Consider the following 11979-nt stretch of genomic DNA (forward strand, 5'->3'; position numbering starts at 1 on the left):
CACTGCCCTTTCCAGCCCGGCCCTTAGCGCCATCCTCGGCTCCCTCCGTTCCCAGCCTGCTTCCCCCTTCCCGCCCCTTCTCAGTCCGCTCGCTCCAGCGGAGTAGGGGCCGATACGAGGCACGGCCGGGCGGGAAGATGATTTTTAACTCGCTCCTGGGGAAGCGGGGCGGGGGGGAGAAGGGCGGCGAGGACAGAAAAAATAAGGAAAAAGCGGTCCCCGGGCCCGAAAGCGCTTCCCTTCCGTGACCCCTGGTCATGCGTCACTTCCCGGCGGCCGTTTGAGCGCGGAGCCCGCGGCCGGGAGGGGGTCCCCGGGGTGGGACGCGCTCGGGGTCGGTCGCCAGCCGGGAACGAGCTGCCAGGTGCCTCCTGTTCGTCCCCAGGCCGTGTTTGTGACAAGTTTCACTTCTTGCTGTTGCTGCTGCTGGCTCATCGCATCGTGCGCTCAGGTAGTTCTGCGATTGCAGCTGCAGGGACTTGCGTAAGTAGAATAAAAAACTTGCCCCCAGGCAGGTATTGAGGCGTGCGCTTCCCTCCAGCGCGGTCCAGCGGCCTGTGGAAAAACTGTTCTGTGCTGAAGAACTGTGTGATGTCCTTTGCTCCGTCTGATTGCTTTCTCTTGTAGTATTCTTTAAAACGCTGTGTTCTGATGGGTAGATTTTCAATTCTTTATTATCCCACTGGTGGCTCCTCAGTACAAGAAAGGCAAGGAGTTACTGGAGAGGGTCCAGCAGAGGCCACAAAGGTGATGAGGGGTCTGGAACATCTCTTATGAGGAAAGACTGCGGGAGCTGGGCCTGTTTAGTCTGGAGAAGAGAAGACTTGAGAGGGGATCTCATTAATGCACATTAATATTTCCAAGGCGGGTGCCAAGAGGTTGGTGCCAGACTGTTTTCAGTAGTGCCCAGTGACAGGATGAGGAGTAATGGCCATAAAATAAAACACAAGTTCCACCTCAGCATGAGGGAGAACTTCTTTACAAAGATGTCAGAGTACTGGAATAGCTGCCCAGAAAGGTCATGGATTCTCCCTGTCTGGAGACATTCCGAAGCCACCTGGATGCATTCCTGTATCACCTGCTCCAGGTGAGCCTGCCTGGGTAGGGGAGTTGGATGGGATGATCTCCAGAGGTCCCTTCTAATGCCAAAACTTCTGTGATTCTGTGAAATAGTTGATTAATCAATCAACCAAGATGTTCTTAGAGCTTTGAATTCCCTATTAAGTTTTATTGAACACACAGTCATGGAGCAGTTAAGGCCATCAAGAGGAAATTTATGAAGCAAAACTCTTAGTGGAAAGACTCATTTGTCTTAGGCATCTGCTGCTGTGCTGCATTAAAAGGCTATATTTAGTGGCCGTTAAAAATAAGCAGTGGGTTTATATTATGTAATCAGCTTGTGTTGACAAACAGCTATTGGAAAACTTAAAGTAGTCCTTGAACTTATCATCAGTCTTGCACCCAACTTTCCAATAAAGAAACAGCCCCAGGGGTAAGATCCTCAACAAGCTGGGTCTCAGTTGCTGCCTCTGGAAGGATAAGGGCCTATAGTGAAATGCAGTGTAGCGGGAGCAGTGATTAGAAAGAAATTCGAGGTTGGGTTTTTTCAAACTGTAATTTGTTTTACTATTATTTGCACTGCCCTTATCCCTCAGTAGCTACTTACTTTTCTAGATCATTTATGATTGATGGAACATGATAGAAGTTGGAGCAGATTACTTGGAAATACTGCTGATGTTGTTGCCCTCATGTTTGAACTGTCTGATTGCTTGAACTAAAAAAAAAAGTTTCAGTGCAATTTTTTTGTGTGGCAGCTCAATTTTCTTGAAAGTTTGAGAGACTTTCTCAAAAGTTTTCCTGGAAATTAGGAAATTATAGTTACTGTACAAATATGTTATGAAATTCATTCTGTTTCAATTCAGTTTTGAAAAATAGTGGGAATTGCACTGCATCAAGTAGTTAATATGTACATTGTTGTAGAGCCCTTTCAAAAAAACTTCATCAGACTGGAAAAATGGGAATCACCTTTACAAAGCACATGGTGACTCCCACCAAATAAATGCATTTATCCTGGCGTTCACAGGTTCTGCACTTTATAATTTTTTACTGATTTTTTTTTTATGCCTTATGAATGAATCATGAAGTAGGTCCATGAATCTTCCTCATCCCTGCTTTTAAAAGCTGGGATCATTTACCACTATCTAGTCCTGAGATACTTAAGCAATAGTTACTGGGTTTAGTAACTCAGTTGTTTTATCCTTCATCTCCTTTAAAACACTTGAGTAAATACTCCAGAATTTGGGGTTTTTAACTCATGGAACTTGTGCAGCTGAATGAAGTCTCTCAATGAAAAGCTAGGTCTCCACACAAAACCTTTCAGGTCTATTTTGTCTGAAAAAAATGAACAGCCAGAACTTGTGATGTGGAGATGTGGGAAGGTCGATGTGATCTGTATTACAGCTCATTAGGGACACAGAAAAAAAAATGAAAACTTGTAGTTAGAGAATACAGGCACTAGTCTTACTCTCTCTCCTTACATCTTCTAAATCTGCAGTGAGTGGAACAACAGATACAAACTGGTCTTCTGCTACACTGACTAAATTCTTTTTTAAAACAGACTATTTTTATTTCTTGACATTACTACAGTGTGTATATAAATGCTCTGTCTCAAAACATGAATGACCACCACTGCCACAGTCACTGTATATGTTGTTTTAATAGTTATTGTTCACCACGTGTGGAGTTCTTTAATTATTCACCTAGTCTATAATTATTTACCATTCATTTATATAATTATTCACCTAGAGAAAAAAACTAAACAAAAACTTGTACGTATCTGGTAGTTAGTGTTTTCTGTTTTGCTGCTAAGATCTCAAAAGTCAGTTCTAACCTTGATAATGACTGATGCAGAAATATTTTTCATGGTAGTATTGCTATGTACTGGTGATTCGTGCGCCTCCTCTAATTCAGATTTATGCTCCTGAAACTGCATGGTTCCTATTCAGTGTTTCATTGAAAGGATCTTGTCATGATCTCGTTCAACAGAAAGTTAATTATGTTAACATTTCATTCTCATATTGTCACTCACAACAAGCTATGTAGAGAGCTGATCAGGAGTACATCATTATCTCTGCATTTATAGAAAGGAAAATTATCACAGAAAATGAGTCACGAATTTTCTTTAGAGGTGAATCTCAGAACTGAGTGTTGAACAGGTTTGTTGGGCCCACCAATCCTGCAGTGTTCTTGTTGAAGCTCAGCTCTACAGAAATGTTTAGTGTTTGTTTGTTTGCCAGCAGTCTTGAAGTACCTTAATCAACTTTTAAAATTAAAAAAAAATACTCAGTGGAAAATATTGTGATGGAACTGGAGTGGTTATGATTGTTTTCCCAACAGATAGAGTTGAAACATTTTGTTTGCTCAGCTGAGAGCTGAAGCAGGTATTTACTGGAGCCTTATGAATCTTTTGCTGTGAAATGCTTCTCTTGGGCACACAGGGGCTTTCCGTCTTCTGTTAAGCAAAGCTCTGTGGTGGACATGCATGAAAGAGCCTGCTACTCATCACAGTACTTGTATCTGCTGCTGAATGTTCCAGAGGCCCAAGGTACAGGAATACTGTTTCTGTGAAGATATATCAAAGATTCCACTTATGAAAATGGGGGACAAAATTGCCATGGTAAATACAATGCTTATGTCCCAAGTTACATGTGTTGATCAGTATTTTAAATTCACTATTCTTCCCTCATTGCCCAGCAGAATGGTATGTCAGAATGGTTGTGGTTAAACACCCCCTCTTTGTAGAAGTGGTAATAGAGGCCCAAGAAGGAATGCCTGGAAGTTCCAGTGTTACCCTGTTCAATTCTTCCATGATGAGAATGTCATGGAACTTGCCTGGAGGCTCATCCACAGCATTTTCTTTACATTCCCCTGAATGCCTGATGTGTATCCTGATAGACGTGCCTGTAATTCATCCTGTAACCAAGAAAAGCACTTACTCATTTTCTGTCTGCCTGAATGTCATTAGCCTGAGTGCCAATGCCAGTGACAGATCCGCCAAAATCCTCATTTTTCTGGAATTCTACAACAGTTTAGTGGATTCCCAGAACATTCAGGTCCTGTTCCCAGAACATTCAGGTCCTGTTCCCTGTCCTTTTCCCTCTCCTATCACTATCAAAAAATCTGCGCCCAATTCAGAATTTTGCTGTCAAACCTGGTGGTACTACTAAGAGTCCAGGAAGCCTATTTTGGCTGACATTCTTTGTTCCTGTGGTAATCCTGCTCCTTACACAGGCTGTGAATCCAAAATAATTAGGTGATGTTTTGATGTAAAGGTTTTAGTCTTTCTTTGTGTTCAGTTAGTGCACTGCAACTGAGCTTTATAAACTTTTGTTTGTTTGTTTAAACTCTATTGAAGTTAAAAGAGAACAAAAGTGAGTATTTCTGCTCTGACCCTGTCCCTTGAGCAAAAATGAATGAGGAATCCCCATTTTTAATCTTAAGCACACTATGAAAATTTGTATTGATTAGTTCTTTGGTTTAAATTTAATTTCCCTGAGAAAAAAACAATTTCCTTACAGGTTTTTCTTTTATTTTTTCTTCTTTTTTTTTTTACTTCCCCCAAAGTGGGCTTATTTACCCCTTTTTTTCCGACTTAATTTTTAGAATTAAAAATTTTAAAGGACTGTTAGTTCCATCATCAGAAGGTTAAATAACCTATCTTTTTCCTAGAACTCTCCTGAAAAATATTTACTAAAAGAATTATATTTCGATGTCCATGAGTAAGCTTGATTTGAATGGCAAATAACTTTCATTCATGAATAGGGTATTTGCTTAAATAATTATTTTATAGTGTAGAGGAAGAGACAAATGCTGACCTCATCATCCTGGAATAGTTAGAATATTTTATTGAGACTGAGGTGAGGGACTCTTCCTCCATCATCTGCACAATTTTATACTTTCCAGAGAGAATTCTCAAAACTCAAGAGAAGTTGTGTAGATATTGATTATTTCAAGATGAAGTGATCAGTATTGTTCTGTGAAGCTTTATTCTGTATTCTCGTAAGTAAGACGACATCTTTCTCTTTTGTTTCCCTCAGGTTCAGCATGGCCAATGCTCTTCAGGAAACACCTTCACTTGAAGCTTCTCAGTTAGAGGATGTTAATGCTAAGCTGTCCTTCCTACCTGAAAGACTGAGAAAGAAGCTGCTTCCTTTTCAGGAAAAAGGCATCATATTTGCGCTTCAGAGAAGTGGCAGGTAAAATTATTGTATTCAACTTACGGTATCACATGCCAAAAATAATTACTTTAGGTAAAGATCAATTAATTTTTACAGAGGTTATTCTATAGCAGCAGTCTTAGGTGAGTTATGTTACAGAAATCTTTTATAAGCTGTAAGGTAACATGGTTTAAAATGAGTTATGGGGTTTTTTTCTGCAGAGAATGAAGAAATGTTTATTAATGCATTATGCAAAAGAGCATTGTAGTATCAAAGTTCTTGTGTGAAAGGAGGTTGATATCAGTAGGACCATCATTTTTGTTATGTTAATAAAGAATTCTTAAAATAAGTTAATTCACATTTGATTCTTTAGTTCTTAATGGCGTGGTAGAGCTGTTAAGGGAATGACTAACAGATCCTGATGCATCTGTGTGGTTTTCTATTTTAAACTTGGTACAATTCTGGTGTGTAATCAGGGTGTTCTGGAGCTCACTGAGCTGCAGCAGCAGAGCAGAAGCAGCCTTGCAGAGTGCTCAGTTAGCCAGTGCAGCAGCTGATGGAGTAGACATTCAACAATTAAGTACCTGGTAAATCAAAATCACAGTTTATACCGCAGAGCCCGGAAATATTTTGCTGAGTAAGAGCCTGTTACTGAGTTACAGGGTCAAAAAGGAGGGGGGAAATGCTATTTCCACATTTATAAATTTTAGGAAATGTGGGCAATTGCAGCCTAAAGCTGTGAAACTACTGTATGCTGTCCTTTTGGAAAGGAATGATGTTGGGGAGGTCTGGCACAAATGGAATTACTGTAGCCTGTGTGGAAAAGATGGATGAAATTAGTTCCTGATTATTTCAGCATCTTGCTGAGGAGGAGAGGCTTGGGGCCTAAGGGGGTTGCTTGCCAATGCTTGTGATTATTTTCAGGGGAAAAGAAATGTGCGTCTTTTCCTCCAAAGGTGAAAAATTGGAAAGGAAATATTTATCATCAGTTCTTGCAATTATATGGAACTTCAATCAATTAAAATTTCCTGTGAGTTTTTTCGCTTTGATTCTATTCCTTTGGCCAAAACCCTTTAGCACTGCTGTCTCAGGGAATGAACAAACCATCTGTTTTATACTGCCAGTTTCAGTGGCAGAAGAGAAAGATGACTCCAGCCATTCACATGAGAGCCTGAGATTTGATATGCTTTATGCTGAATTGGCATTAACTTCTCTGTGACCACCAGCCATATCAGGCACTTTCTTGCTGCACAGACTGAGAAAGAATGGATATGATTTTAATGGATAGCTAAGGTTTTGGTAGAATAGACAGCAAAGCCTATGTTAGAGTTGAATTTAATAAATCCAAAGCCCTTGGCTGCCATTGAATATGCAATTGAGGTGTATATTTATATATACAAACAGTGAAATAACAGAAGCCATTAAAATTAAAGAAACTGTACATTTAATTAGTGTAGGCTAATGGATGTATTTGAAAGTGGCATAATCTTTTACAGGCTGGTTTATAATATAGAGGTTCCTTGGGAAGCAGCTTAGCTACAGGACTGGATAAATTTTTATCAGATGTTTCTTTCTTCTTTTTGCTGAAGTAGTAACAATTGCCTGCAATAAGTATTCAAAAAGGTTTGGCATACCTAGTCTAATGACTCTCTCAAGGAGGGAATTTTATTTTTTTTCATTAAGGTTATGGGTTTATGTTGGGTTTTTTCTTTAAGTCTTTCACTAACAAGAGTTTTGCATAACCCAGCACTGACGGTTTTCATGTGGCATGGATATGGAAAAATGTTCATCATGATTGCAAGAAATCTCATTCCTTGGCACAGCAAATTCTATGTGTAAGCTGGGTCAAACTGAAGAATTGTGTGCACACTCTCAGCCAGCTTCTATCTGAAGTAAAAAGTGTTAAGTCAAACTTTCCCAAGGAGTATTTTTTAAATCTGTCCCTTGCTCATGTGGATCTATTTCTCTTCCTGTCCCAAAACAGGGAACAAGAGCCTCTGGTGCTTGTAGCTGAATTTTCTTATTAGTTTGTCAACCCTTGCCTCACACAAGTCTTTCCCTTTTGTGTACTCCATAATGATTTAAACCTTCTTTCAGTATTCCTAGTGGTACATTTTCTGTAGAAGTGTCTTTTCTAGTTTTAAAAATATATAAGCATAGGACTTGAAGTGAGCAATATAAGCAACTCTGCTCATCTTTTTTCTTCCCCCAGGCTATGCACTCCCTTCACAGTCATCACTTAATCCATGCTTTGCTGGAGTGATAGGAAACTGGTGTAGAGCAAGTGTTGGCTGAAGAGATTCAGTTAATATCATCTTAGATTAGACAAGCACCCAGCATGAAAAGGAACTTATTATTAGAACAAACTCTTATTTTTTGCATGGAAGGGGCTGGGAGTGAGCTATTAATTCCCTTGTCTCTTCCCAAAGCATAAAATAAATATGCTGTTGTGGTTTGTACTTTCGGTTCATTGGTAAATGAATCAAAGGCTTTTCCAGTAGATGCTCCAAAGGCATTACCTCATTTAATGGAGACTGCCTAACACTTTACTAGGAAATGACAATTCTAGAGCCAGCAAGACTGTGTGTGGTTCAACATAAGATACCTTTTGTCTCACAAACATGCCTTAGAGGTAAATAACTGACTGGCTGCTTATTCCTTACTAGAGATTATTCTTCAGAAATGCACTTTGGAATGGCTGCCTAGGGATGGATACAATATATAGTCTTTATTTGTAGCCTCAAACATTAATGTGCACAAAAGGTGGGTGCACACAACTTATGTCCATGAAGACTATTTTATTTTTATGATTTTCTTCCAGTGAAGGTGTAAGCTACTTTTAAAACCAGCAATAATATGTATTTATTTATTTGTGTGTGCTTTAAACTGCCTCTTAAATAAAAACTAACCGACTTGTCCCTTCCAGGAATGTGAACTGTTAGCAACACGCTTAGGAAATACTGAGGGTTGTTGGGGTCAGATGTACGTGTGCTGTTGGGAGGTGGAAATGAGCAATTCTGTTTGCTCTCTGCTGCTTATTAGTCATGGTTTGGGCAGATGTGGACAAATCTCCATTTCCTCAGAACTCAGGGTAGAACTGAGGGGTCACCAGCTGTTAGTGAAGAGGTGGCAGTGTTGAAGCACAATATTCTGGAAGAAGTGGTAGCAGTTTGGATAAAATATCCAAGATTCAGTGATATATGGGCAAATTACTCAATAGTACTGATAAGGATTGTATTCAGTCTCATTTGAGCTCACGTCTCTTTGAATATTACTGATTTTTACTGCTTCTGTTCCTTAATGTCATACTTGGAAAGTCACAATTCTTTTTACCATGTGTTCTTGTTTTATATCCTCTCTTGATGAAAGTGTGTGATGTCTGTCTAGTAATGCAAACAATTTGTTCACCTGAATACTCTGTAAAAGAGGCATGCTGTTGTTTGAAATTTAGCTCTTGTACTACTGGATATCACTAAATGCTTTATCAAGTTTTGTAATAAAAACTGTCAGTATGTGATTTGCAAGCATCATTATTTAGCACTGCTTGTCTTGTAGATGGTATCTGTAAAAGATGCCTTCGGACACAGATATATTTCTTTCTAGGCGTGTTGGCAGAACAATTTGTTTAAGCTGGATGCAAAAGAGGACTTGGAGATATTTACTACTCATAAAACAAGCTTTTCCATTATAATATTATACACATTATAATTGTGTGTTCAAACTATTGTAACTTGGAGTGATCTTGTTTCCTGTATAAGCTTGAGAGGTAATACATTAACTTATATATTCAGGAGCATGTGATTTTTAATTTCCCATACATGCTGGCTTAATGTTGTTAGACACAGTAAAAAAAGTAAATGACCATGGATGGCAATATCAGGATATGCAGAGTTCATATCTGCCATTAAGAGCTATCACTTTTAATGAAAAGGCAATTGTTTTGTTAGGCAGTCCCTATCTAGAGTAAGAAAAAGTTGTATAGTGTTTAATATTTTTTTGGATAATAGTCTACAGAGAACCATTATGGCAGTGAAATTATTAGAGAATGGAATGTAAATGTCCTCTGTTATAGTATTGAGTCAGTTGCCTACACTTCAAAATAGTACTTTTTCCCATTGACTATGTCTCTGATTTCTAGCAAGTTACACAGGAGGAACACATAGTTAATTCTTTTTTAATTAAAACAGACTTTTACCTCAAAGATTATCAGTCTTTGTAGAAATTATTCCCCTCTCCCATCCCCAAAGTAGACCAAAAAACCAAAGATTCAAATCATAATTTCATCAAAGTTTATAAACACAGTTGAAAGATTCTTCTCTGGAAAGGCATAGTATATACAATCTGCTGAGGTTTTAGTAGTTGGGCCACAGAAATGTGCAGGAAGCCAAAAGAAATGTTTAGAATTCCCATGCACAGCCCTTTGTAGGATGAGGAATTTCTGATAGAAGTCCTATTTAAATTCTTACGCAAATTTCTACACAAATTTCTTTAACTTTCTGGGATGTATTATCCATTGAGGAGTATGAAAGGTATAATTTCCATTTGAGTTGGTTGTCCAAGGGAATGATAGTTTTACATTTTGGAAGCTGATAGAATAAGAGAAAATCTGTTCAGTCCATGGACTCCCATGCATATTTTAGTTTGTGCTACAGCAGTAGGCCCTTTTGTCTTACACTTTTCTGTAACTATTTTTCACTTCCACTCTCATTGTTACCATTATTACTGAGGTTGCTTCTGGGTTTTATGTTATCTATTTATCTTTCTTTCTCCTTCTGTACAATGCAATTGGTGCTTTCTGCCTTGTATTGCCTTTCTAAGTTACCAGAGCTTTTGTTTCACTTTTGCTTTTATCTTTACTATTTTTGATCCATGATTACTGATTGATTTGCTCTTTCAGTGTATTTCTATTCTTCAGGTTTTTATCTCTGATAGAAGTTAAGAATAAGAAAATAGATTTGTCTTTCAATCCCATTTTGAAGCCCTAAGCCTAGTTCCATGTCTACATATCTCTTACTGTATATATATAATTTTTCTGTCCTTTGTTTAAAAGGCCATAGGTTTCTGCAAGTTGATGTTGTGATTAAATGCAGGACCAACTGCTTTTTACCATTGTCTAATTTGGTTTTTTTCAGAATCAGCTGCATGGTTTAAAAGAACACTTAAAAAATACTTTGCAAGCTAATGTTGAATTTTCCCCAAGTATCAGTTCTTAGTATTTCTCTTCTGGGAGATAGGGCATAGTTATTTTCAGCTGAGTTTTACTTTACTGTTTTCATTTCTGTTATAAATTCTCACAACACCACAGTCTTAGTTTACTGAATATCTTAGTTTAACCTAAACAAGAAGCACATAATTTCATTTACACAGTGAAAACATTGGCCATTAATTTCTAAAGGAAGAAAAATGTAACAGAAATACTTGACATGAAGAGTTCATATATTATGGAGCTATAGCTGTTTGATAATTATCAGTGTATTATCAGTATTTATACTGATAATTATCCATATTTATGGGGAACATCTGTAAGGAGAATTTTTCTTCAAGTTTTATTCATGTTGGGCCATTTTGTGCTTGATAAGTTGCTGAAAAGTTTAATGAGCATTCTGGCTATTTCCTTGTAAGCACAGAATAGTGACTGCCATTCTTAGATGCTGCAGGTAAGGATGTAGAACTTGTGTAAGCCCCAAACAGAATATCCTGTAATGACTCCAGGTTTTGTAGTATCATTTCTGAGAGTCTGCAGTTAGTTTGAATTCTTGTTATTACACTCATGACCAATTTGATCTTAAGATGGGGAGTTCAGAGTTAAACATGAAGATCATCACAAACAGGCAAGATGAAGTTAATTGTGCTCTCTTTTGGGAATTCTACTTATTCTGTCTGGTTTTGTCACACTGATTTCAATAAAAGCCAGATTACTTAAATTTGCATGTTAGAAAAAGAAATTACCTTCATATTTGTTGTTACTTTTTTTTTTTTTTTAGGTCACGTCTAGGAATATTTCTTTAACTGTTTCATTTTTATGTTAATCTGTGCTTGGTGGCACACAGCATCAAGTGCCATCAACAAGTGTTTCCATTATTTGTAGAACTTGAGGTCAGAGATCAGACTGGAACAAAAATAATTGTGACTTTTTTTGTGGTTTCTGTCTCTAGTCTCAGTAGTTTGTAGTTAGCCTGAGAGGGCTGTTTGAAACAAGGCATAAATCTCTTGCTAGACCAAGAAAGAAAAAATCTTTTATTCCAATATATTCGGCAACTCAGATGTCTAAAATTACTATAATTTTGTGATGAATGGGGGTCCTTAAACCTGCATTGTAACAGGTGAGCACAGAAATAATCTCTGGGGAAAAAGAATGGGATGGCTATTTAGTGAATATGGACAGCATCAAACAGTTAATACATTTCAGCTCTGGGAGTTGGAGAAAGGTTTCATTTTTTTAAAGACGTTGGTTTGTAGTGATTCAGAGTACATTTCACGTTTGAGAAGTGCCAAGGAAGAGAGGGATGAATAAATGAAGATGCTAGCTCACAGAATGAGATTCAAATGCAGGAAGTATGAATGAGAGACTGAGCCAAATTCTGCAGAGCTTTCATAGCCAGGGAAGCTTGTTTGGAAGTGATGCTGGAGGAACTGGGAAGCAGTTCAAATAGAACAAAAAATGCATTGTCAGTAAGTGAATGTAGGATATAATTCAGGAGACGACCGATGTGGGGTGAAAAAAAAAAAAAAAAGACTTAGCAGAAAAAACCCAATGGTAGAA

At 38.1% G+C, this 11979-nt stretch overlaps 1 protein-coding gene across 4 annotated transcripts in view; it reads left to right on the forward strand.

Moving 5' to 3' along the window:
* The first annotated feature begins 6 nt into the window (after nt 1-6).
* ZRANB3 (zinc finger RANBP2-type containing 3) overlaps nt 7-11979 on the forward strand; it is a 43540-nt gene continuing 31567 nt past the window's right edge. For 3 of the 4 annotated variants that reach the window (XM_008638214.2, XM_017740252.1, XM_017740253.1), the window contains exons 1-2: nt 7-483; nt 5097-5255. In XM_008638214.2, coding sequence (XP_008636436.1) covers nt 5104-5255 — 152 coding nt within the window. In that variant the 5' untranslated portion in view covers nt 7-483; nt 5097-5103. The remainder of the gene's footprint in view (nt 484-5096; nt 5256-11979) is intronic. The other variant, XM_017740249.1, reaches the window with a different exon arrangement.

Source organism: Corvus brachyrhynchos, unplaced genomic scaffold (assembly GCF_000691975.1).
Source record: "Corvus brachyrhynchos isolate BGI_N302 unplaced genomic scaffold, ASM69197v1 scaffold126, whole genome shotgun sequence".
Taxonomy (NCBI): domain Eukaryota; kingdom Metazoa; phylum Chordata; class Aves; order Passeriformes; family Corvidae; genus Corvus; species Corvus brachyrhynchos.